Raw genomic sequence first — 26910 nt, 5'->3', positions numbered from 1 at the left:
TTGGGCACAGTCACACCTGTGGAAGAAAGGGAATGTGTGTGAGTGCATGGGGAGGAGAGAAAAACAGTGAAGAGAAACCACAATTGGTTGTGGGCTTCAACTAATGGGCATCGAGTACTCAGAAATCATTCAGTAAAGTGCACCAGATCCTCACAAAGCCTCACTGGCAATGAGTCACTGGTTAATGTACCACTAACTTGGATTTATAGGTTTAATATTTTTCTGTTGCTCTGTTGCTGTTGCTGTGTAGATTGCTTCATCCATTTTCTTTCCTGTCCTGAGGTACGTTAAAATAGGATCTTTTGGGGTCGTTATTTTTTAATAAATAGATTATATTTCAAAGAATATTGAAAAAGTTCCTTGCCATTTATTCCTCAAGACTGGAAATGGTCCCTCTAATGTCCTAGTCCAATTTACAAGGTGGCTAACTGTCTCATGCCTATATAAATGTCCTTTTTCTGAGGACCTAATGAGTGTAACAGCCACTGTCAATGCATTTATTTCAATAGTGGTCATGCGGGAAGAGCGTTTAATGAAACCATCTTTATTTTAAAAAAACCCACCAACAGATTCATAAATTTTTTAAAAGTGTCAGTATTCCTCCTTTTTTTTTTATGTCTGACTGAATACAGACATTTTACTCACTGTTTTTAATAATATACATGTCAATTTTCCCTTCCAGAGATTAAAAGTCTACTCTGGCAAGAGTTTTAAAAGTAGGTACTCAAACTTTGCCATATCGCACGGAGCCAGGGGAGAGTGGCTGTGTGCTGCCGTGGCAGTGACAGTCCCTGTTTGGGACAGGCTGGGCAGAACTGGGACTGACAGTCCGAGGTGTCTGTACTAGCACTGCTGGATGTTCACGGCCACTCGAACCCCTGAACACGGCACTTCACCCTGCGGAGCCTGGAACCCACTCGAGCAAAGTGGATTTAAGACTTGTGGTATTTAAGTTGCTGGGTATTGAATGTCTGTAATTATTAATTTTTGAGACTGTACACACATCATATATACACACACACCACATATATATATGTATATACATATATATGTGTGTGTATATATATATATATACACACATAGGTAGGTGTGAGCGTGTGTATTTGGTGGGTTCCGTGAGTAAGACACCTTCCTGTTACCATTGTCTCTTTCCAGACAGGCTGGTGCGGTGCAGGTGACCCTGGGGCGGTGCAGAGCCTCTCCAGAAGTGTCAGGAGCGCTTGCCTGCTCCGGTAGATTTCACTGGGAACGAAGCCCCCGACGCAGTAGTGAGGAGCCTGAATCTCTCCCGAAATGCGACTCGGGTTTAAAACACAGAAAGGTGTTGCGCACCCTGCTCGACCCCCCTTTACCTTGGCGAAACACAGGCTCAGCACAGCTCCCTCCGGCCCCGGGGCTCCCCTCGGCCGCTGGGGATCCCTTCAGTCCCGGGGATCCCTCCAGCCCCCAGTCCGCTCGGCCCGGGCTCCCCGGCCGCCCCCGCCGCCCCGCACGGTCCCGCCCCGCCCCGCCCCGCCCGGCTCCCGCACCGCCGCGTTCCGGGGCTGGCGGCTCCTCCCGGCAGTGCGGTACCGCGCGGCCGCCATTGCATCACCGGCACCGCGCCGGCCGCGCCTGCACCCCGCACCCCGCACCCCGCATCCCGTATCCCGCACCCCGCATCCCGTATCCCGCATCCCGGCACCGGCTCCGGCGGGGAGCGGTGGGGCGAGCGCGGGCTCCGCGGCAGCGGGGAGCGACTCGCGGCCGGGCCCCAGCGCCGGTTCGGCGGCTCCGGGGCCGCGCCGGCAGCGTCGCCCGCCCGCCCGGCCCCGCGTTCGACGCAGTGCTGAGGCGGCGGGGGCCCGGCGGGATGCGCCGGTGGTGACGGGGCAGCGGCAGCCGCGCAGGGCCAGCGCCGCCCGCCATGGGCCCCGCCTGAGCGGCGCGGCCGCGGCCGCCCCCGGGCCCGCGGGCCGGGCATGGGCGGCGCGGCGGCGGGCGGGCGCTGAGGGGCCGGCGGCAGCAGGATGGAGGCGATCTGGCTGTACCAGTTCCGCCTGATCGTCATCGGCGACTCCACCGTGGGCAAGTCCTGCCTCATCCGCCGCTTCACCGAGGGGCGCTTCGCCCAGATCTCCGACCCCACCGTGGGCGTGGATTTCTTCTCCAGGCTGGTGGAGATCGAGCCTGGCAAGAGGATCAAGCTGCAGATCTGGGACACGGCCGGGCAGGAGCGGTTCCGGTGAGACGCGCGGCGCGGGGCCGGGGGCTGCGGGCCGGGCCCCAGCTTGGGCGGGGGGCGCGCGGCCGGGTGAGGCGTGTGGAAATGAGACAAAGAAGAGTCAAATTGGAACCTTTTGTGGTCCCCCCCCCCCGTTTCGTGTGTCCCTGGGATCCGTGTCCACCCCAAACGGCGGCGTGCAGGTGTGCGGGATGTGCAGGTGTGGATGTCGAGGAGCGGCCCCGCTGCCGCTGGGGCGGGAGACGAGGCCCGAGGCAGCGCTGGGTCCGCGTTTTACCAGCCAGGAGGTGTCCGTGCATCGGCGGATGCAGCTGGCAGGGAAAGCCTGCTCCCCCCGGTGCGGAGGCAGTGACCAGGATGTTTCACAGCCGAACACTTATGCTGAGGCTCGCGAAATGCAGTGGAATATGTGTTTTGGTGCTCTGCTGCGACAGCAGAGCCCAGCTCTCCGTAGGACAGAGAAAGGTCGGGACAAACCCTTGGCTGTGGCTGTGCAGGGATGACAGGTGCTTTCTGGAGAGTGCCACGCCGAGCGCTGCATGGGCACAGACAATTTGGGAGCTTAAGCAACAGTAACCAAGTCTCGATGAAGGAAAATAAAGGCAGCATGTGGGACCGTGCCAAGTTTCCCACAGGACTGTATGGGGAAAACAGCAGCCCTGGTTAGAGCAGGCTCTGCCCCAGTGAAAGAGGGGCTCAGACCTGCTGCTCAGACAATGCTCATTTAGAAGGGAGGTGAGTGTACCCGCAGCTCCTGGCCTCCTGTTTGCTTGTATTTTTCATGTGTCTTTAACCCTCATCCACTCTTCCATCCTGCTCCCTCTGGGATCACTTCCTGTGTTCCACATCTGTGTGCAGCATCACAGAGCTTCTACTTCTGTGTTGTAATGAGTCGCCTGAGGAATGTTTTGGTTTCATTCAGTAGATTAAAACTCCCCTACCCCCACCCCTCTCACCACCTTCCCTCACATCTGTGGCACTGGCATCTGGCCCAGGATGTGCAGTAGTTGGTCCTTATCCGCTGACAGGTTTTTCCTCTGCTACCTTGAAGCCTTGCAGGCGAGGAGCTGGCGCTTTATTCTGCTGAGAGAGGAGGTGCTTTAGCTTGCAGTTGCATCAGCTTCCAGCTTTGGCTCTCTGACTGAGGTCTGTAGAAAACACACCTGAGTGCTGTTCTCTGTTCTTGCCTTTGCTGTGAAGAGCAAGAGCTGTAGGATGGATTCAGTTTCCTTTCTTTTACACGTTAGGAAGTTCGGGGCCCTGGAGGCTGCTTGCCCTCGGTGCTGAGGGCTGACCTAGCCCGGCACTCGGGTTGTCAGCATGATGAGCAGGCGACCTTCAGCACAAGGGCAGCTGCACTGCTGCGGTGGGCAGCAGCCTGCAAAGGCATGAAGAGTGCAAGGGGCAGGAATGGTCAGTGACATTACAAAAACCCATTGTGCAACTTTGAAATGCCCTTGCCAAAGTGCAGACTTGAATTCCAAATGTGAAAAGGTAGAGGGAAATGAACAGACTCAGGGGCCTTTATGGTGCACTCTGAAATGTGAAAAAAAAAGGTAAAATGTCTGGTTTGTGTTTATCCCTTTCGAATCACTCTTAGCCCTGTGGTGAATTGTGCCCCGTGAAGACAACTCTTGGGCTCCTCCTACAAGGTATGTTTCTTGACCAGAGACAAGAATTAGCTGTTACTGGAATAAGCCAAAGCCCCTTGTACTTGTCATAGGCAAGAAGCACAATTGAGTAGGTGTCCTCCAGAAGCCTTAAGCTTTGTAATTTGTCAAGCACAGGGAATTTCTTAAGAGGGAAAGCCATAAAAATGAGCTTCCCTTTTTCAGAATTCTCTGATTTGAGCATTTCTGATCTGCTTTGCGTAGTTTAACAGCTGCCCCACGAGGACAAAACCGCTGTAGTTATTTTGAAAACACCTTGGCATTCTCTGAGCAGCAGCTGTGTTACATTTTTGCTCTTCCTCACCCCCTGTTGTGAGCTCTTTCACTCTCCGTAAATTAGTAGCAATTTCTGTGCAGTCAAGGCTTAAATTACCGTTAAGCATGTGCCACTCTATTTTGCCAGACCAGGCTCCAAAACATGCTGCCTGGGGCAGTGTTGAGGCTGCTTTGGAGCTGTAGAAGAGTATGGTCCAATTCTTCCCAGATCCAGCAGGTTTTGCCCATCCCTGGTTGCTCAGATACTGCTATTTCCTTGTCTGAAACGTGATGTTGTGTAATGCTAGCAAAAGCAAAAGCCTGTGCAGCCCTCGCTCCCTGGAACTGTGTCCCACCACCTACAGAAGAGCTGTTTCCTTCCAGCCAGCAGCTCTCCCTTGGCTGAGAGGGAAATACTCAAACAAACAGGCACAGAGCCTGGGTGCAGGAGTCCCCACCGTGGGTACAGAGCAGGGGACAGTTCCCAGACAGAGACGTTGCCTTTGTGTTAAAACTTGGCCAAAATAGGTTCAAGTCCCTGTACTGCTCTGCATCAGTGTGTGAGCATGGCAGGAGGAGGGAAGGTAAAAATCTCAGAAGGGAATTGGAGAGGGATGTGCAGCATGAAGGCAATATACTTTGCTTCCTGCAGATCAGTGAGGAAAATAGTTGTGGAAAAGGCTTTAAGAAAAGGCACTGAGACCTTCACCTAGTTTTACCTTGAAGCAGCGTTCAGCTTAGATCCCCTCATGTCTTTCAGAAGTACCTGAGGCATTGTTGTTGCTGGCAGGAGGAGCCAGGGCTGATGGCATGGAACACAAGGGAGAAGCAGAAATATCTGTGACAGTGTGGGGGTGAATTCAAAGTGCCAATATCTGTTTGCAGCTGGCCAGATGGCAAAAGGCAGATCTAATTCCCTCAGTGCCAAATGTCCAGAGTGACTATTGTCCCTTCGCCAAACAATTGGAGAGGAGAAATGATCCAAACACAGCCAACTATGTTTTTTTCCCTGCTTCTGGCTTTCTTCAGTTTCGTCTGTGAATTTTCACCCATCACTGTGTGTCTGTTGGTAAAACAATTATTGAAAACTCTGGTTCCTCCTTTCTTGGGGCAATTTTGACAGATACACACACTACAGGACCAAACAGCACCTAACAACAGTCTTGCATTGCCAAAAAAAGACTTGTCCTAAGGTAAAAATGCAGCAGTGCTTATATTACTCCAGCAAGAAAAGTTCAGGCTTGAGTGTGAATTCCTCCAGGGACTGAAATCGATCATTGCTTCTGGATTTAGAGCGAATCCGTGACTTGCAGAAACACCACTGTTAATCAGCTTCTTGGTTTTCCCTTATGTAGTAGTCACTGAACTGTAGCTCTCCTCAGCCTCATGGCCTCAGCTTTGCTCCATCACCTCATTTGCTGATTTCCTGTGCTGCTTCTGGCTGCCTTGGGCTGGCCTGGCTCAGACAAGCTGTGGGAGATGTGCTCTGTTTCCCCAGCCTGCAGTTCTGGGGTCTTTTTGGTGACTGTTTAATGTTGTCAGTATTTGGCAGGAATGCGACCAGTGCTACTGCAGATTGTCCTTGGAAGCTCTTGTATCATTTTGCTGTTTCTCAGGAGGTCAGATGGGCTGCTCCTGTCAGTGCCACTAACAGTAACAGTGTCCTGTCATTGCAATGTGACTTTAATCCAGTGGCGTAGTGGGAGAAGGTGTAGGTGTAGGGTGGATGTCCCTATGCCAAGGCCCTGGGTATATGGAGTGGAGCTACAACCCCATGGTCAACCTTCCAAATCTCTGACCTCCTTCTTTTGTGTGTCTGTCAGAGAGCGGGTGTTTGGTTTCAGTTGAATCCTTTGATTTGTCACAGTGCTTCTAAACCAGTGGGTTAGATGAAGTGTCCACAGAACTGACATGATGGGGGGTGGGATTCAACATCCAGGGGCATACAGAAATCCATGAGAGAAAAAAGTGGTGGGGGGGGATTTTGAACAGAGCCATAATGAATCAGTGGGGCAGTTACCCAAGCATGAAATCGTTAAGCCAAGGTAAGTTTTCCTTTTGAATGAAAAGCTCTACAGAGCACAAGCTAAAAGCCCTAAGACATTGCCTGAATGGCCTTCTCTTGCCTTGTGTTCTGCAGGGTAGACAGGGTGGTGGTAATGCTGCTTTCTTAAAGGTCATATGTTCAGACAGCTGTAACTTAACCCTGTTGTGGCTCCTTGGCTTGCAGGTCCATCACCAGAGCCTACTACAGGAACTCGGTTGGAGGACTCCTCCTCTTTGACATTACAAACCGCAGGTCTTTCCAGAACGTCCACGAGTGGCTGGAGGAGACCAAGGTGCATGTCCAGCCGTACCAGATCGTCTTTGTTCTGGTAGGTCACAAGTGTGACCTTGACACACAGCGGCAAGTGACCAGGCACGAGGCGGAGAAACTGGCTGCTGCCTATGGTATGAAGTACATTGAGACCTCAGCTCGAGATGCCATTAACGTGGAGAAGGCCTTCACTGATCTGACTCGTGATATATACGAGCTGGTGAAAAGGGGGGACATTTCCATCCAGGAGGGATGGGAAGGGGTAAAGAGTGGGTTTGTCCCAAACGTAGTGCACTCCTCAGAAGAAGTGGTGAAATCAGATAGGCGGTGCTTGTGCTGAGCTCCTCTAGTGAGGCGAGTGGTGATGAACTCTACTAACCAAACGTACTTTACTAAGTGAACTCAGTGTGACAGAAGGGAGAGCAACACTCCCGTTGTGAACAGCCTCCCACATTGTTTTGGACACCAGAACAGACCCTGGAAAGAAATGTTCTGTTCCAAATAACCTTTCAGAACTGGGGGCTACAAACCTGAAGGAGAGTGAGTGAGGGTGCATGTGGATGTTGTAAGGAGACAGGAAGCAGAAATGAGGGGCTGCACAACACAGGAGAGAGTATACAGAGCTGAATGGGCTGGTACATGCCAGGGTACTGTACATGTCCTCTTTTAAGTAAATCCATAGCTCCCTGCAGGCTTTTGGAGCCACAGGATGGACACTCAGTTGTATGACAAATGGGCAGACAAAAAGAAGGCAGGAGGACATCTTGGTTTGTGTCAGCCATTTCTTTCCAGGAAGGTCTAAAGGCAGCACAGGTACCATTTCCTCCTAAGGTCAGTTCCACAGGAGAAGTTTACTGACATGGTATGCACACTTCTGAGTTTTCTTTCTTATGTTCTTGAACCTAGTTTGATAGCAAAGAATATTTTGTGCGATTTAAAGAGGAAAACAGTAGTTATTTGATTGGTAATTAAAGATTAAATTATCCCTCCCTTAACAGTGCTTCTCTTGCTGTGCTGAACCAGGACTCTAAGTGGCAACTCTTGCTGCAGTAGGGATTATTCAATGCAATTTTTACTCATTTACTGCCTGGGTGAGTACCTTGAAAGTACCCAAAGTTCAGGGCTTTCCAGTAGAATTAAGTGATCAAGATCATAAAGAGAGAACCATGTCCTCAGGTGTTATGTCTTAAGGCTGGGGTGTTGCAGCCAGGTGGGACACACCAGCATTTCTGTCTCAGTAACAGAGCTGTGCTGACCTTACCAGCCAGGTCACAAGGAGGAATGGAAAGGAGGGAGGAAAAAAAGAAACCCGACAAAATAAAAAACTTGAAAAGCTTAACTCAGGTGCATCAGACATCCTAAAAGGTGAGATTTGCTCTTAAAGAAGTTAAATAGCATTGGAAGCAACAGTGTCCATTGGTACTTTCTGCTGTTAAAGTGTCATTTCTGTCTTGGCCTCTGTGGAAGAGAACTGGCCCTGGGAAGGTGGGACACACAGCAGGAGTGTCTGAGCAGGTGGAAAGGAAAGCCTCAAGACACACTCAAGGGTAAAATTTGTTTTCCTCCGTGTTTTAGTTTGACAAAAGAGGATCTATCTCAGGTTGGCCGTCATGGGATGGCAGCCGTGTCACAAAAGCTGTATGTAGGTGGATGTTTTTGGGAATGCCATTCACCACTTAGAAGCTTTGCTTCTGCCAAGTTTTAACCCAAGCTTTTGAAGTGCAATGGGGTGACTGCGCTCCTGTAGCCAATTAGGGAAGTTCAGACTATTAAAAGCAAACAAACAAAACTATAGTGACTTTTTTTACTTGTGTTTGAAAGCTTTATACACCAAACTGCAATGGGCAGGAGGAGGGGATTAGGTAAAAGCCACAGGAAGCATCTAGTGTTTATTTTAGGCCTCTGAGTATAGAAAAAGAAAATATTTGTTTCAGCTTTTTAATCTGCCCTGTCTACAGAAATACGGGTCTTGATTGCTGTTGAGTTCAGACTGTTTCTCCTTCTGGAAACTTCTCGCAGTTTGCAGCAGTACATGGGCAGGTCTGTATTAAGAAGAAAACCTGTGGTTTCCATGTTTCCATATTTCCATATTTCCATATTTTCCATATTGAAGCTGTAAAAAAAGCTCAAACCCACAGCAAACCCAACTGAACAACCCAAACCCTGAACACTTGTTTTCAGTGTTCTAGGAACAATTCCAGTTCCTGGGGTCTGCAGGGGAGCAGCAGCACTGCACCTGCTGGGAGGGCAAAGGGAGCAAACACCAGGAAGGGCAGTGGCAGCGGCCTGGCGCTCCTCACTGCGCTTCTCTCTGCTTGAATAGGCCGTGAATGTATCCAACACCTCCTGCTACAGGCCGGTGGTTGAGTTGAGTGCCCTAAAGATCAAAAAAAAAAAAAATAGTATCCCCTTTACAAAATCTGTTTCTGGTGAGTGCAGGTGGGTGCAGGGAGCACCCCAGGAGCTGCCAGGGCAGAGCACGGGGTTTGCTCAGAGCAACTCAGTCAGTTGCGTTTCACAAAGGCCCAACAGACAGTACCAAAGGGTCAGTTTCTTTGTTCCCTGGATGGAAAGTCCACCAAGCAGCTGCTTCAGCTCTTCAGAGGCCAGCTGGACACAAGGTGTGTCTTGGGGTGTCTGGCTGAGGATAGCAGCAGCCCCAAGGGCAGAGCCAGTGTGACATGAGGGACAGTGAGGAGTCGGAACAGGAGTTGGATCAAACATTTTAGCAATAGTCAAATACTCTAATTCCCTGTGTGAGAACCTGGCCAGAGGGGGAAGATCACTTTTCATGAGACAGACAATATTTTATTTAATGGGTTTTGGACATTCCCCTTTACTGCTCCCAGGGAGAAATTCCAGAAAGCCTAAGCCAGTAAGTGCATTCAGGCCTTCAGAGTAAATCTTCAATTTAAATACAGAAGTGTTGTAATTCTAAAGAGGAACAGTACAGAAGAAAATGTACACAGTCTTAACTACTTAGAGTTAATAAATTGTTATATTAAATGATAGAGCAATCATTATCTACATCTTTTTCTAATTCCTTGCATTTTCTAGACAGCTTATTAAAATATAGGAAATGTAGATTCACCTGTACAAAATTTGGAATGTTTTTTCTAAGATGAACTTATAGGATATGCTAAGAATTCTTTTCTAACAACTGGTTTTAATGCTTTGACTTAGAGGGACTTTGAGAAACCAGAAGGTGATACCTCTCACAGGCTAAAGGTCAGGAGCTCTTATACTCTAGGACAAAAAGAGAAAAAAAAAAGCAAAAGCTAACTTTCTGTGGTCTTTACCACATGTTAAAAACAATCTGCATGTTAGACTGAACTTGCTCAGAACCTCCAGAATAAAAGCGTACTATACACTGTCCTCGCTTTGTTATGCACTGTAACGAAATGTGAAAATAACGCTGTATTTAGCTGTCTGTATGTGACTGAAAATATGCTTGTATTTAGCAAAATGGTTACTACGTGATAATGTGAAATTCAAAACTTGTAAAGAAACTTTGGTGGTTTTTTTTTTCCTTTCCCCCTGCCCATTCTCTCTGAGTGTGTTCCCTGCTCCCTGTCCCCGCTCTGTACTCCTGGCCAGGGCTGGATCCACCATTCCCAGACACTGCCTCACAACCACTGGACACCCTCCCCAGCAGAGCCTGCCTCACTCTGCAGAACCTGCCCTCTGCCTTTCTGAGAAAAACCAGACCAACTACTCTGAGACAGAACCACCCCCTGCTCCCAGCAGCTGCAGCCACCGCAGCCTTGGCCCCTCCAGGAGGCCTCTGCAGGGCTGGTGGCATGGCAGCTGCAACAGCAAAGGGCAGAGCAGACCTAGGCAAGGATTAGTCATTGAGCTCATCTGTGAGTTTTGGGGTTTTTTACTTAGATCAAACACACTAATACCACACCCTGAGTTGTGATGGCCACAGCCATCTCCCATCCCCCAGGAGCCAAACACCTTTGAACACAGGAGCCATTTCAGCTCCAAGGCTGTCACCCTGTCCCCCCTGACACACAGCAGCAGGTTCCTGGCAGTGGCACACGGCGCTGATTTTGCTCGGTTCTGCTTTTGCTGTGCAAAAATGCTTAACTGGTCGTTTCGTTGTGCACAACAAAGGCAGGCAATTGCTGCCTTAGGACCAGCTGGGGGTGGCGGTGGGAGGGAGCAGAGCCTGTTGGGATCTCATTAATCCAAACTGAAAACTGTAAGAGAAATCAGGATGTGTTTGCAGCTGCCTTTCCATCACTGCTGATGCTAGGAAAAGAAAATGGAAAGCAGCAGCCTGCAGCCTGACCAGCCACAAGTCCCACTGCTGTAGCAGAAACCTGCTGGAGAATACATTAGAGCTCCACATTGCTCTGCCGCAGCCACAGCCACTGAAATGAACAGCATTGCCCTGGGGAAGGAAGGGATGAGGCCAGGCTCTTTTTGGTGACCAGTGCTGAGGGTTTACCTTCTCTCTGCCCTTCCCTGCAGCTCACTCTTTGGCAGACACAGTGCTGGTAAAACACTTGCTTTCAGTCACTAATTCAGATGTGCTGACTCACACTCCCCCTTTCATTCAGGATCCAGCAGCCACACTTTTCACGTCTGCTGCTTCAGTGGAATTTTTCACCCCCCACGCCCAGTTAAGGGAGGGAAACATAAAAGCTCTCACATCACATTCATGACTTTCACGCAAAGAAAGATGCACAAAAACAGCTGGTTGCCACAACTGTTTAGTTTTACTATTTTAATATCATGAAATAAAAGTACAAAAAATTTACAGGTATATTGTTTCTTACATGAAGATTGAACAGTTAACATTTGCATTTATTTTGCAGTGAAACCTGTACTCTCAGTCACAGAATGTGATTATTAGCCACTGACATCACCACTGAGCATTTCATTTTAGAAAGAAACTGCTAAGGCAAAAGGCAACAATCTCGCAAGGCTTTGTAAGGACCAAAAAAATACTCCAGCTGTACCACCAGAGGCCATGTTCCAGTCAACCATCCCGATGTAACACAGGTTTCACCACCTGGGAGGCTGCGTTCAGACATTTGAACTGGACATCTGGGCCAAGGGGGGCTCTCATAAGCTGTGGGCTCTCATAAGCTGTGGGCTCTTGGGTGTCCTTGTTCAATGCATTTGCCGAAACAACCAACGTGTGCACATGTATGAAATAGAAGGGGTGAGACCTGCAGACTTGACATCCCCTGTGCTGCTCACTCCTTTCCCACTGCCCTCTGAGGACAAACCACAAACTGCTGCATGTGAAGTGCTGAGAGCTCAGTAACAGTTGGCTAACCCACAGTTACTACTACAAGTTTATCCAAAGTGGATATCCAGGAATGCTTACAGACTGGTGCTGCCATTAACTGACTGAAACAAACCCCATGATTCCACTCTAGTTTTGTTGTTTCCTAGAACATTACAGCTGCACATCTTCCCAGCCCAAGTCAAAGTTAACTTCATCAGCTGTACAGAGATGAAAAAGAAAACCCCTGCATTGCCTTAGCCTGCAAACATGTAAGGCTCCATTTCATACATGCCCCTCAGCTTTTCAGACAGGCTTTCAGGTAGGAATTTATTTATGACAGACTGGTCCGATCAAAATACTACGTCCTTTGCTGGACTGTGTGGTGCCTTTTCAAATAATTCATTTCATGAAGCATGCATGAAACCAAATTTTGAGTTTACAAATAAATAAAATGGTGCTCACCATTAATCTTTATATATTTTACCATTTACTGAAATGCTGAAAGTAACTCAGTCCTGAATGAAATTTGGGGGTGTTTAAATAAAAAATACTTGGAAATTGAAACCACATTTAAAATTGGCAAAATTATGCTTTGTTTTTGGAAGGGTCTTGCTTGTTTCTTCTCTTTACATCCCAATTATAAACTCTAGCCATATCTGAGGGCGTGGAATTAAGGAAACAGCTCATGCTATCAGAAAAGAGGAAAAAAAAAAATTTTAAAAAAGGAGTAAAAGCAGGTTACAGAGTTGGCCACTTAGTTGTAACAGTCAGTATAGAAACCATTTCATGAAAGGGCTGACTTGGTGCAAAGCTTCAACACTCAAGAATACTAGTAACTGTTGGTAATTGCAGTATTTATATCATTACTTAAAAAACATCCATAAAGATATTGCAGAGAAACACACTTTTAGTTTTGCCCAATTCTTTGCTGATTTCAGTCAAGCTGCCCATATCAGCTGTATTTGCCTCTTTCAGGCATCCCAAACTCCTGCAACACTAAGACAGCTCAAGGGTCAACTTGAAAGAACAAGCAGTTGTGCCTTCATTAAACTAAATCTAATGCTTCAGTTAATGGCCACACTCATTAAAACAGATTTAAGTGTAAAAAACAACCCCACACACCTAGGAGGTGTTTCATGACAGTATGAAGAAATTAAAAAACCACTGAGCACAGCCTAAGCCAGTCCCAGGCTTGCTGCAGTAAGGCTTGTGCTGCTTGGAGGCAGCTGCAAAGGGTGTGATGGGCGACAGTCCGAAGAACAATATTCATATGCTCTAGAGGAAGGCTCACTGTGCTTTGAAGTGGTCACCTGGGCATCAATCCACACTTCCAACTCTCTCTGGAGTCAGTCTGAGTTGCAACCACTGCAGTAGGTTTCATGATGACACAAATACAAGCTTTGCTACATCTCACACACCAACCTCCAACTCAGCCCTGCAAACACAATATTCCATTTCATTGCTAGGACAGTTAAAGTTCACAGGTGCTACAGAGTTTTGAGGGCAGCCAGTCTAAGATAAAAACACATCACAAAGTTGGTCATCACCTGGATGTTGGCTTTCACATACATCTCCTCCCCCGTGAACAAAAAGGATACTGACTTCTGTAGTGGTGAACTGATCTCTGAGAAAATCCAGGTCTTCCTCTAGAAGATCGAGGTTTTTTGTAGCTGTTGACAAATTCTTCTCTAACAGAGCCTGAGCTTCATCAATATCATATTCAAGCATCACATTGGCCTAAAAAAGAAAGATTGATAAAAGCTCTTACTCTTGCATTGTAAGGACTAAGCCATGCTGAGCTTATTTTAGGCTACTGTTCATAACTAATCATGTTAGCAGCAGACTGTCCTGCCAGACAACAAGATGCAGGACAGGCAATGTCAGAATCCACTTGAGGCCTCCACCCCTTCAGTAACTGAGAAACAGATCTCCCTACTGACTTAAAGTTCTCTTCCTATAGCTAAGCAAGGAGGGATTTCTTCCCCTGTGGATCACATTCAGCCTTTCAGGCATCAGCATCTCATCCTCACTGTATTTGAAAAGTGAGAGACCTTACATTTCTTAGCAGCATCTTTCAGGTGCCACACAACTCTAGAAAGAGTTTTTGATGGATTCAAGAAAAACCTCAGGCTGTGTGGAATGCTGACAAACAGGTGGCAGTGTCAGTAACAAGAGCTACTACACGTGTTTAAAGATACACCAGATATAAAAGTCCTCTCTGGTGCTGTGGTGGTGGTCTTTAATCCACACATGGTTGTTTCAGTAAGAAGCTACCACAGGACAAGAGAACAGAGCAGTATTAGGTAAAAATGCACCAGTGAAGCTTTGTCCCATTCAAGAAGTGTGCCCTGAGCAGAGGCACATTCTGTGACTGACGGGACCCCAGGGAAGGCTACACTGAGCTGCCAGAGCTGGATAAACTGTTCTTTAAAGCAAGTGGAGGGCAGAGATACCCAGTAATAGTGACATGTACAGCCCAACACAGACTGTAAGCAACAAGGAGGAGAAAGGCAGAAGGCCAAGAACACCTAAATAAAATGAACTGTTTGTGTGTGGTATTTCATTACAGCTTTTCAGTACGAACTGTCAATAGCATGAACTTTCTTTGATGTTCTGTTAGAAAATAAACCTGGGATGCTCCATTAAAGTCAGTGTTAGGAATTCTGAAGACGGTCTCCTGAGAGCAACAGGTATCAGATTTTTTTTTCTTTTTATGATAGAAATGGGAGAGGTTGGGAGCAACTGCCCAATTAGTCTGGATGCTTCATGTGTCAACAGTGTTTCTGTCCTAACCAAGAGGTTTTGTTTGGCAGCCAACACTGGGATTTAGGAACATCCATGATTTAAAAGTCTCAAAAGAAGCATCAGCAGGTTAATCTCCACTTATAATGAAGCCTCTACATTCAAAACACCCCAACGCGACATTGCTTAAGTACTTGGGAATCTGGGGTGTGAATCCTGATCCCACCAGGCTTTAGTGCAAAGTCCATTATAAATGCTGACAGATACCTATGAGTAACAGAAATCCCATCTTTCCCGAAAAAGGTGCATGAAAAGGGAAAGCAAGATGCTGAATACAAATAACATAGAGACAATGGGAAGCTACTTGCCAAACTAAGTTATTTTGCTGAGCACATTCCCATGCCAGGCAATGCTGGATGGTAATTTGAACCAAAAAGTGACAGAAAGGGTAAGGGGAATACAAACAAGCTTTTTGGAAAGAACAATCCAGCAAAAAGACAATTCTCTGAAGTCTTACTGCTCAGGAACCAAATAAAATAGAACAAGAAATCTTCACTAACACACTGAAGTTGCCTGGTTAGAAGTGCTCTGCTGCCAGGGTGCAGCTCCACCATACACCCATCAATAGAATCATGCCCACTACCACCAGGGGAGACAGCAACCAAAACTCTCTTTAACAAGCCTTTTGTAAGTTACTGAAACAGTTTCAGAAAAAGTTCCATTTTACTTACCCCCAACCACAAACAAACTTTATCTGTAGGAGGAACTGAAGCTTTGCAGTAGAGATTATCTGCCAATAAAAATCTGGTTTCCATTGGATGTGTGGAATCCTTAAGACAAATGATAAAACTTACAAATGCTATTTTCACTGGAAACTTACGTCAAAGACAAAAAACTTAGAATAAAGAGCACACTTTTCTTCTTTTTGCCATTGATACAGTATTAACTTGGGTGGAATTCTATGTAACTTTACTTCAACATTAAAGTTAGAGCTCCCAAAATAATGCATTTTTAAAAGATATATTTAAAAACAATACAGAAATCCCTATAAAGAATGGAGATGAAGTCAAAGCTTAGCTGCAATCTATACACTATTAAAAGTCAAGTTTGCATTACAAACATTAAACTTTTTTTGAACTAGCTTTCAAAAAGTACTACATACCTTTAAAAACAATTCTGTTATTTATAAAGGCATATTAAGTGTGCTCTCCAAAACATTTCTTGCAATGTGTTCTGTTAGGGTGGAAAGGTAGTTAGCTTTTCTCATACTCATTAGATATTCAAAATAGTTTACCTTTTTCTTCTGCATGTGTTTTAAAATTTCTAATGTCTGTTTAATTTCAGGAATCTGACTTTTTAGCCTGTGAATTAACAACAGTCATAATTTATTATTTTACAGAGACACAAAGTTTCCTAAACAAGTGATCAGTTTTATTATACAGTCCACCCTCCATTTAAAAACTTGTTAACAGCTTTTTCCAGGCTTACAAATGCAGGTGTAATACAGGAAGACACGGCATGTAAAGGCAGCTCAGCTCCAGCTTCACCTGCCCCTCACAACACCGAGGCTCGCTGGCTTTGGAAGCACAGCAATCCATTCAGATTTCACAACACACAGGAACAGGAACAGTAACAGACCCTTTTTACTGAAATGGTACATTTTGCGTATTTGTCACCTCCCAGAGGAGAGGGAAACCTCAGCAGAAATATAGGTAGAAACCACTTCAGGTAAAACAAAACAAGAGTGTTCCTTCTGAGGTTCATGGACTGTTCCGACAGACAGTGAGAGCCACAGGACTCTGCAGCAAAAGCTCTGTAGAGCTGAAGGCATCGCTCTCCCCGACAGCCCTGGCAGAGGCACTGGCATCCCCATGGCCTTCCTGGCCACTAGACTTATTATTTAAAAAAAAATAGAACTGTGCTAAACATTTCCCAGTTCTGCAAAAATTATGACTTACCTCCTTTTCTTTTGAGCAAGATTAAGTTCCAAAAATTTGTACTTCTGATACTGCTCATCCAACTTCTTAAGAACTACATCTGCTGTCTCATTTCCAGGCTGCTTCATAAAGGAATCTACATCTTCCTTTAAGGGGAGAAAGAAGCCCTCAGTGTTAGAAGAGTTTTATGGAAATCCTAGACATAGACATGCTATCAACTTACTGCAGCTACATCCAGGGGGAGTTTGAAATGCAAACAAACGTTTTCTGGAGTACAAAAGCATTTTGTTTCTTTTTTTAGTCACCTCTTTATTTCCCCCTACTTTTTTTTTTGGTAGGGAACCAAGAGATAGGTGCAAGGATTATTTCATAACCATATTTGTGGGTACATGGCTAGTGGTGCTTTCAGTCCTGCCTGAGGTAAAGTGACACCTTACAGGGGTGGGTATCCACAGAGCATGGCTAAACCTACCTGTAAAGCAGGGATAATGCTTCTCCATGGCTAACCAGATTATGAACTATTTAGGATAAAACTGATGAAGGAAAAGAGTCACTGCCTGATCAAGCATGTTGTAGCAGAGAAAGATGCAAAGGGGGCAAAGCTCAGGTATCTGCTCAGACAGGCACTATGGAATTGAACAGCTGGGTTTCAAAAGCTCCTTCTGCAGTGAGCAGGAAGCCACAGAAACCTCTAGAGAACAACTCCAGCCAGTCCTACCATCAGCTGGAAATGCTGCCAAAGACAGACCCAAGCCAGCAAGGATGTCAACTTCAACATGTGCCTCCTTCAGAATCCTAGGAAGCAGTTCACCTGCCTGGGGACAATGTTCCCAGCCTCTGAAAGTTACATCAGTCCAGGGACCAACCACACGTTTCTGACCTTGCCACCATTTACACACATAATTATAGATGACCCCACTCTCCCACTGAGGTAATTCTGCCCTTACTTGTCTACACAGCTCAGTAAAACATGATAGAAGCCCTACCACAGGCCTCGTCAGCTCCTCCTTTTGAACTTGGTGTCTCCATTCCAGAAGTTTCACACCAGAAAAAGACTGCAATATGTCACTGAAGTGATATCGGACATGGAGCTGCTCCCCCTCATTATGACACCGTAACTCTCTTGGCTGAAGAAACTTACTATGAAATGACTGAATCTGGTAAGAAGTCCCTGCCTTCTTTATCATTAAGGAAATCTGTAGCAGAACAAAAACTCCACACCCTGCAGCAGACAGCACTGTCCAGGTGGTAGATCCAAACTCAAGAGACCACGCCTCAGACTGCCTGAGGAATGCCTCGAGCTACCTCACAGTCTAGGAAGCATTTCTGCCTCTGGATAAAGCTCACAGAGAAGCTTTCAACAAAGAAAACAAGGATTAGGTTTGGGAAAATGTTGTAGAAGTGAGGCCTGAGGACACTGTGAAATGAAACTCCCTCTTGTGGAAGCAGCTCTGCTCGTTGAAATCATCCAGGGCAGAAAGCAAAAGCGGGTGGGCAGCAGCTCCCCCCACAGCCTGCCCGGCACCCAGCTCTGCCTCAGCTCCCGTCTGTCTGTGCACAGGGATGGGACACAGTCCTCATCCTCCTGAAACACAGATGCCCAGAAGTGAATCCAGAAGCAAGTCCAGGCCCCCTATATACTGGTGATCTCCTTCCACTACATAATGCCCCACTTCAAGGTGGGCTCAGATTTACTCCCAAGGTTTTCCAGCTTCCAAGCCTGCTGGTCAGGCTCTTGTCCCAGCTCCACATCTGCAAGGCTGAGGCACAGTTGCTTCCTTAAGCTTGACCAGAACAGCTTTGAGGCACAGCTGGCTGTCAAAGCCATTAGGATCCCCACCTTGTGGTGCATTCCACAGCACCTCTACTGCAGAATCACCTTACAGATTCTGCAAGGACCTGCCAAAACTCATCTCTATCTTTTTAGGAAGAAAATTCACTGGCAAAACACCATTTTGCAAACTTCAAGCCTAGCCACAGGAATGTTCTGTAGAACCCCTGAAATGCAGCAGGATAGCGCATTCCCACGTGTCCCTACAGTTCTGAGAGATGACCCAAATAAGAGCTGCAGGCACTCACTCTGCAGAGAGCTTCATCACCTGGGGGCATGTGCAGACAACATGACAAGAGACACGCGTTTGCAGATCTGCATCCTCACACCTGCTGAAGAAGGCAGAACAAAGAAGGCATTTTATTTGGAAATGTCTGGGCAACAGCTCAAAACCACCAGAGCCGAAAGTTCTGTTTGGAGAGTATGTTATCCAGTAAAACCTCGTGTCTTAACATTACTTAATCTGAGTGCTTAACATCATTTGAAACCTGGAGAGGGACAAGAATTCACAGATCAATTGCCTCAGATAAGACATCCGCCATAAATTGTGTGAAGAGCCTCTATTGAACCAAGACATTTAGAGAAAACATCTCTGAAGACAAGATTCACAGTAAGGCTGCCCATGCAGCATGTGAGGGGGAGGGGGGAAATGTCAAGCAAGTGATCAGCAGGTCTTTAAATGTTTTTGAAATAGAAACCTATTTTCTGAAGGAAAAAAGCTCTCGTAAAACCTACCCTCAAGACAGAAGTGTTTTCACTCTGCAGAGCAGAATACCATTACAACTTCCTAGTGTAGGCTTATTTTGAATAAAAGAAGGTCTATCTTAACATCTGCATCCAAGTACTCTACGATCACCATCGAGGAGCTCTTCTGCAGACACACCTGTATTTGATCAGAGCACCTCTCAAAACTGAGAATTAGGAAACTTCCAAGACATTTAGATCCAGACATAAGGTTATGAAGAACTGAAGAGAAGCACAGGACTAAGGCACAGCCCCAGAACTCTCAGAGCCGCGTGGTACAGCACACATGATACTTCAGACATGGGTATTGAAAGGAAAAAACATGGAACTAAACACAACAGCTACAAAGGCAGCCCCCAGCATGGAATGAGGGATGTGACAGATGCCTTTAAGTGTTTGCTGAGGCTAGTCACCTGTTTCCTGCAGGGTGGCCACCTGCACTGCAGTCAGCCAGACCACAAGTTCTCCTCTGTCAGGATCAGTGAGATCTCACAGGACAGCTAAAGACACGGCCATTCCCTTTCACTTTCATCTATGATGGTCTCCCACAAGGCATGGAAGGAAGTCAACTGGAAGCAGCAACGGTTTTCCAGCCCAGTTAGGATTTGCCAGATCCCAGTTATTTTTAAAAAAACCTTAAAGGAAAAGGAGGAACTAGACCACTGAAAGCAAACGCACCATACTTGCCTGGTCAGGCCCTATGCCCAGACAAGACACATCAGCGGTACAAGCACTACCAAAATGCAAATCAAACCAATTTATTTCTATAAAAGCAGTTGTATCAGATGGGGCAGACATCCAGCACTTCCTGAGACCACCAAGGCAGCCAGGTTCAGCCACTCTGATCAATAGTTATTGATCAATGGAAATAAAACAGCAATCAAGATAGTGTACCAAGAGTAAGCTCAGAGCTGAAAGTGAACAAAAGATGATTGTGAGATTATGTCACTGCATAAGCCACTGACTCCTTTTCAGCCACTCAACAGAATCATCAAATGCTTGGTATATCAGTTTTTAAAGTCGGATAAACAAGTTCTGCCTGCTTTCCAGAGGACACATTTGTTGGTTTTCAAGAACACATGGGTGCTTCTGAAAAGTGAATCTTGTCCGCAGTCTAAAACTTTTTTTTAAGAGAGGAAGATGTATGGAAAGGTGCCTGGAGCACGGCAGGTGATCCGTGGAACAGGAGCGGCAAGGCGTGCCCCGCGCAGCGTGTGCCAGGAGGGCTCTCACAACACGCTGCTCACTGCCCTGGGTCCGGCAGTGCAACAACGCGATACTGCTAAACGCGGGGAGCTGAGCTTCTTGTAAGGTGCATAATGCTCAGTAACGCCAGGCTGGGATCGAAACAGGGCAACTGGCCCGCGAAAAGGCCCAGGACTGAGGCTGCGAAGGGCCTCCGCCATCCGCGCCCCTCGGGCACCGCCCGCCCGCCCGTGACTCCGCCGAGGTGCCGCCTGACGGGGGCCGGGCCCGGCTGGCGGAGCACAGCCCCCACTCCTCGGCCCCGTTCCCCAGGAACGCCGCCTCGGGGCTGCCCAGCCCCGCTCGCCGGCCCCGCTCACCACAAACGCCGCCTCCGGGATGCCGAGAGGGCCACGCCTCCCGCCCGCCGCCGCCGCCGCCTCGCTGCCCTCGGCAGTCGCCATGTTGGAAACGGAAGAGGCGTGCGCGGCGTGCGCCAGGACGCCGGGGCCCTTCGTCATCACGTGGGCGCCGAGCGGCCGCGAGGCGGGGGCAGCCCCAGGGCACCGCCCATGGGTGGCGGGACGGGGCCGGGGCGGGGCAGGGCCGCTGAGGGCGAGGAAGGCGGGGCGGGAAGGGGAAAGCTCCGGCAGGAAGGGGAAGGGGCCGGCAGCAGGGCCGCCTGGGGCGGCGGGAACTACGAGTGCCCTGCTTGCCCCGTCCCGGGGAGGGGGTCCCGTGCCAATAGACCGGTGGGCAGGAAAGACGGGAACGGGGTGTCCCTTATCCCAGCCTCTGCTTCTGCCTATGGAGGAAGCGCCGTTGTTTCTAAACGCAGCTGCAGCCTTTCCCTGAGCGCAGACGTTGTCGAACAAGCCAGACACAACAAACAGGAGCAATGCCTCTAACAATTTACAATAAACATTTCTAAAGGATCACCAATACTGCTTGCCCTGTGTTTACGCGCATAGATTTCCCCTTGCTCGTGCGTTCAGTGAATTCCTGCCGCTCCTGGGAGGGACAGCGATCCGCTGTGCCAGCGCCAGGCCGGGCCCTGGGCCCCACAGCTCATTGCTGCTGCCCCGTGCTTCTGCACTGAGACTGAAGTGTGGCACAACACGAACCAACTATTAAGTAGTCCAAGCTCAGAACTGAAAACAGGTCTCTGCAACCTAAAGAAACAAAAATACAACTATTAAAAATAGCATTTTCGAATTTAGAAACAAGGAGCACCTGCAGCAGCCACGCGTCCTTAGCCTGGCCATTCCAGGCCCTGCACACTGCTGGACTGATGATGGTTGGGAATGAATCCAGCTCTAGGCAAACTCAACCAGAACTCAGTCTCGGAGCCGTCTCTTAGCCAATGTGAACAGAAAGGAGTAACAAGCTAATCAAGCACCCTAATTCAGCCATAGCTATCAGCCCTATAGAAACTGAGAACACAAAAAATGATCACATACACACACCTTGCATATGCCAAAGTTTATTTTTTTCCAAAACTTGTTTCATCAAATCATTGGATATGAGCAATTTTTAAAAAAATGAACAATTTGCGTATTAACAAACTGTGAAGTTCCACAATTAAAATATCAACACAGCCAGTCTTGTGCTTAGGCTTCTTTTTAAAAAAATTATTCATAGAACATAAACCCTTGGATTTTTTTTTCCGGTTTGTGGCTAGTGTATTTTTCACACATTCTGTATTCTTATAAAATGAAGGAACTCACATAAAGGAACAGCTGTACAAGAATACATCTGAAAAAAAGCAACCTAAATTATCATAGCTCCTTTTAAATAAATATCCAGTAAAAGGCACAAACCTGTCATGGGGGAAAACAAAACGTACAAAACAAGACCTATTAAATAAATAAAGTGTGGGTTGGGGTGAGGGAAATCTGTTCCAGCACCTATTTTGTCATTGCTCCAAGATGAAATTCCAGCCAAACATTTGGTAAAGGATTAAGCTTAATCACAAGGATACACATCTGAGATATACTGAAAGATTTGACGTTACAATTCCTGTTGTAACTGTACCAGTTACTACAATCTCTTTAAATAAATGATCATGAAAGTCTGCATAAAACAGTGATGCTGCCATGTACAGATCAATGACAAGTCAGATACATCCTCAGAGTCATAGCAACAGGTTTTCTATGTTCCTAGCTATCAGTAATGTATAAATGATAACATGTACAGTTTCCATTGCTCAAAAATATAATCTTTAAATGGAAATAAATGACTGATACAGTGCCTTTAGATGTTATCCTTACAATACAAACTACCCCAAACAAGGTTTTCCTTTTTATGTACAAATTAAGCACTGATCCACAGTGCATACTATTCTACTTGTAACCCCCCCTCCCTGCCACACATCAAAAAATCCAGCTGGGAATAGATACACCCTGTATTCAATCTTGTAGTCAGAAGTTCTGTTGTTGTTACTTTTGTGTGTGTGGTTTTTGCTGTTGGTTTTGTTTTTTTTTCCTTAAACAGAAGTCCATTTGTAATTTTTACCTATAAATATTCCACCACTATGTGCACAGAACTGAGATTTTTCCAGTACACATGTCCAAAATTTATTTTAAAAAAATCCATAACTTCTTGGAGGCAAAGTCAAACTATATCTAGAGAACATTAGAAAACCCCAGTTATTTAGAGAGGTACACACCCAAGTCCAAGAGGCCTCACACAGTTCACCTTTCCAAAGTCCCTCAGAAATTATCCTATTCCATGACAGAGAGCCTGCCTGTGCAGCATCAAGTCCCAACAGTGAGGCTCAAGTGACCCACTAAAGCACAATAATGCAAAGCGTACAGCACATATCAAAGTCTTCCTTCCTTGTTCAGACAAACATGGAAAGACACCTTAGTTACCAGCTTCCTGAAGTATTCAGAACATGATTCTGATCCAACGAGTTGGAAGGAAAGTCACATTTATATACATCTCTCTTCACTCATCCCAACTGCTATTCGCAGCTCCTGTGGGCTGGATACAGTCACCCTCAAGAACAACAAAGTGGGGCTTTTTGTGGAGAATAAGTTCTGAGCCATAACAAGCCTTGACAGCATCCTAAGTCCTTGGTTTTCACTTCTCATGTATATGATTTAAGCACATACTCTGCGATTTTATGTGTTCCAATATATGCACAAGGAAGAGGTGGGCAAAACCCAGTCCTGTGCACTCATGTGCAGAGAGAAGGTGCAAAGTGATCTCTGCTTCACAAGGATCAAGCTGAAAGCTGTGTTTCAAAGCAACAAAAGAAGGTAGGTTATTAAGTTTTTAAAACATACTTTGTGGCTGTTTCTCCTTTTTTAATACTAATTAAGTTGGTATCAGACAGCTTTGCTACAAGAAAGCAGACCAGAAGAACCATTAAAAGATCCAGAGCAAATCAGAAGTAGTGCAAACTATTATCCAGTACTAAATCCATTTCTGAGCCAAGTATCTTCCAGATATTCAGAATGCTCTGCAATAAAGTTGTAACAATATATACTGCTTGCCAGGCATTTATTTGCACATTTTATTAAAATAACAAATTATTACTTATACAACTCAGTATAAGAAAAAACCTAACAGCTTACAAGAACTGCCTGCTTGTAGCACTCTCACCTCCGCCATTAATGCCCAGACATTTATAATTACATGGACTGGTCTATTTGAACACAAGACTTTTGATTGCTGAATAAATCTATGGAATTCACTATTTCTTAAATGAACAGTCCCCTCAACACAATGACCCATTCTAAAGGACATCTATTCCCTCATCATGTGGAGGGCAACTATAGGCACTGAAGAACTCATTGGCTTAAAATTGTACAATTGTTCAACCCAATAAAGGTGGATTAAAGCTTGAAGCCCTTAGTAATTCAAACTTGAACATTAAACTGCCATATACTTGTCCAAATTCTTTCAAAATCAATACACATCAAGGAACACCAAGTTTTAAATTTCTGCAGGGTTTCATTTTCCAGGAAATTAGCAGCTACAGATTCCAAGGGTTGAGGAGTGGAGTTTTATTTTGCTTCTTTTGTATTGATTCATTTGGCAAAATATTTACCATAGGGTTAAGAAATACTACTTTTGCACTCTTTGGACAGAATGAAGTATTTGGAAAAAGAGAAGGGTTGTCTCACTGTGAGGAATCTACAGGGGAGTTTGACAAGATTCTCAGGCCTATCTGCATTTATGGTGAGAGTCAGGTATTTCTGCAATTACAGACACCCCAAAGGATAAAAGACATACTGCTCTGGAGGTCTATTTATTGTAGCAATAGAAAACTCAGCTGTAATATGAATCATTATTAGAAGTAATTTTACAGGAGAGCTTTTCATTGCATTTTGCCACAAAACTTCCGGAGGAAAAGTTGCTCCCACTTCTATCTACTTAATTATAACTTGGGGTTTTTTAATGCTACCACTTTTATCAGACAGTGAAAAATACAAGATAAGGCATTTTCATAGCCAATTTCAGTTCTGGAGGAAGATTCTTAAATACAAAATATGTGCCAGAAGTCTGCACACATCTGACCCATTGTGAACAGCATTCTTCATAAATTAGTTGATTTTAAAGATTTTCCTCTCAAAAAGAGTCTGGATTTCTTAACGTAGCATTTTTACGTTGAAATTACTACAGAAGAAAAAGATTTCTGCAGCATCAAAGAAACAATTATCTAAAAGTTTACACATATTTACACATTTAAAAATAATTATTTTTATATGGTTTATAACTAGGTTCTTATTTCAGAAAAGAAACACAAGCTATTCTCTACAGCTGGATAATTTCAAAATAGTTGGCAGTTCACAAGTGTCAGCATGATTGCAAGGTTTGATTCTTTTGACCTAATGGACTTTAGAAAGAAGAACTGGCTCTCTTGCCTCTACTACAGTTATCAACAAGACTCTCAAACTGCTCCTGTGTGCTGTGGCTGGGGCAGCGACAGCTACTGGCTCCCAAGGCTGCTCTTCCCTGAGCCCGTGGTGGGAGATGCCACCTCAGGGAAGGCACCCATGGAAGGGCAGCTGCTGGCACCTGCTGGAGGCTGTGTGAGCTGTTCTGTGCCACTCTCGTTTCCCCTGCTCCACCACAGACTTGCAGCCTTGCAGCTGCTGGCTCTTTTTACTTAGCCCTGTAATACTGACATACCAACGGAGCAATTTATTATTTTTACTATAGCTATCTATCTATGTAATATGTCTCTTGTTGATTCACAGCATTTCAAACTCACATTATAAAGTTTGCAAATTACTATAAGCTATTCTAATGTGAAAAAGCTGTCTGATTTCACACAATATTGGCTTTATGATAATGCAAGCATTGCTCTACCAGAGTATTTATTAGAGCACATAAAAATTTTATTGCTCAACTTGATTTATGTTGTGTCTTGGTTACAACAGCCACAGAATTGATGGATAAAATAAATAGTTTTGACATCCTCAGTCAATTCCTAAAGTAATCCACTGATGATTAAGGTTGTAGAGCAATCATGTGACCTTCTCCTCAATTTTGAAGATGATAATCCAGCTTGCACCTTCTGAGTCAACCTCAATAAAAATACGTTTTCTGCTGAGCAGTTTAAAAAAAAAAAAAAAAAAAAAAATCAGGGAACAACCATGACTTCACACTGCAGTGACTGTTATAAACAAGAATCTCTAAAGCATTGCAGGTCAAAATAATATTGTATTATACAGGGAATAAACAGTTGCCCTGTTCAGGAATACATCATGGAAAGATTGAAATTCAGTCTTTTCTTTTTTTACCAGTATTTGGTTGTTCTCACATCTTGTTGCTTTGGTGGCTCTACATAAACTGTATCTGTGAAACAAAGATTACATATTAATGCCACTTACATAACAAATAGTTTCCCAGTGTTTTAGAATAATGAATCTATTTGACCGCCTTGTTACTTATAAGTTAAGTCTATTGGCTTTGGCACTTCAAAAAAAACCCAAAGAATATTAAGACCAAGGTATCTGGATGATGGGAATATAGTTTCTCCAGTGTGAATGATCTCTTGTCCATGTCTTTTTCAATCCCCCATCACCTGATCCTTCAGGAAGCTTCCAACACTGGTCTGGTCAGTATGACTAAACCAAGTACCCAGCTAATGTCATAGGGAGACTGAAACCTACATACCTTCACCGCCCCTGTTTGCTTAATACTGAAACAGTGAGGGGCAAAAATCTGCTTTTTACTTTCTTCCTTGTTTCCTGCAATTTCATCATCTGAATTTGCCTCCTCACCAGCAAAAGCTCCTGCCCTTGACTGAGGAACCCCTCACTTTCATGTGGAGAAATACACCAGCAGCCCTTTATGAAGCATTTGGTTGTGTTTACCAAAGCTGAAGTTTCAATGTCATCACAAGATTAAAGAGCACCGTTCACCTGAGTTTCAGAAACAGGTGCAAAAGGATTTGTTGGCCTTAGACCAGGCTGTGTATACATCATTGACTGGGGTGCCATCAAAGGAGCAGCTCCAACCTGAGGAGGTACCTGTAAAAAGAACAAAAACCCACAAAACAAATATATAAAATTAAAACTACTTCCAGAAAATACATGTTTTTGCATTTTAGGTATAGTAGAAAATAAACATATAGATACACACACACACACAATAAAGTCAAAGTTTTTTAAAAACCCCTGCTATATAAACCTCAGAGTGATCTCTTTCAATGCAGTATGAGAAACATACCAGATTTCACACACTATTGCCAATACATTTAATTTGAAGGGTGGTTTGAACATCACAATGCGTGACATGAAAC

The 26910-nt window shown here is 45.6% G+C and overlaps 3 protein-coding genes across 14 annotated transcripts in view; 1 reads left to right on the top strand and 2 right to left on the bottom strand.

Annotated features, from left to right (window-relative positions):
• Window positions 1-1957: 1957 nt before the first annotated feature.
• On the top strand, window positions 1958-9975 carry RAB39B (RAB39B, member RAS oncogene family). The gene is made up of 2 exons (XM_032123639.1): window positions 1958-2224; window positions 6380-9975. Exons 1-2 carry the CDS (start codon window positions 2010-2012, stop codon window positions 6804-6806), a joined length of 642 nt encoding a protein of 213 aa, XP_031979530.1. The 5' UTR covers window positions 1958-2009; the 3' UTR covers window positions 6807-9975.
• Window positions 9976-11171: 1196 nt separating this feature from the next.
• VBP1 (VHL binding protein 1) lies at window positions 11172-20659 on the bottom strand. Of its 4 annotated transcripts, none has more exons than XM_032123638.1 (7): window positions 20531-20596; window positions 18490-18553; window positions 16412-16536; window positions 15748-15814; window positions 15185-15283; window positions 13259-13448; window positions 12374-13146 (listed from the first exon to the last, which is right to left on the bottom strand). In XM_032123638.1, the coding sequence occupies exons 3-7, from the start codon at window positions 16516-16518 to the stop codon at window positions 13115-13117; spliced, it is 495 nt and encodes a 164-aa protein (XP_031979529.1). In that variant the 5' UTR covers window positions 16519-16536; window positions 18490-18553; window positions 20531-20596; the 3' UTR covers window positions 12374-13114. The 4 variants fall into 4 exon arrangements, with proteins under 4 accessions (XP_031979527.1, XP_031979529.1, XP_031979528.1 ...); XM_032123637.1 differs by having other exon boundaries at window positions 18470-18553; window positions 20531-20595; XM_032123636.1 differs by lacking the exons at window positions 12374-13146; window positions 18490-18553 and adding an exon at window positions 11172-12367 and having other exon boundaries at window positions 13310-13448; window positions 20531-20658.
• Window positions 20660-21820: 1161 nt separating this feature from the next.
• Window positions 21821-26910, bottom strand: part of LOC116450822 (phosphatidylinositol-binding clathrin assembly protein-like) — a 29068-nt gene continuing 23978 nt past the window's right edge. For 7 of the 9 annotated variants that reach the window (XM_032123648.1, XM_032123655.1, XM_032123653.1 and 4 more), the window contains 2 exons: window positions 26531-26638; window positions 22176-25961 (listed from right to left, as the gene is read on the bottom strand). In XM_032123648.1, the coding sequence (XP_031979539.1) occupies window positions 25947-25961; window positions 26531-26638 (123 nt within the window). In that variant the 3' untranslated portion in view covers window positions 22176-25946. Of the gene's footprint in view, window positions 25962-26530; window positions 26639-26910 lie in introns of all 9 variants that reach the window. The other 2 variants (XM_032123649.1, XM_032123650.1) reach the window with 2 other exon arrangements.

Source organism: Corvus moneduloides, chromosome 14 (genome assembly GCF_009650955.1).
Source record: "Corvus moneduloides isolate bCorMon1 chromosome 14, bCorMon1.pri, whole genome shotgun sequence".
NCBI classification, from domain to species: domain Eukaryota; kingdom Metazoa; phylum Chordata; class Aves; order Passeriformes; family Corvidae; genus Corvus; species Corvus moneduloides.
Note: the sequence above shows the minus strand (reverse complement) of the source record. Positions and strands in the feature narration are given on the sequence as shown.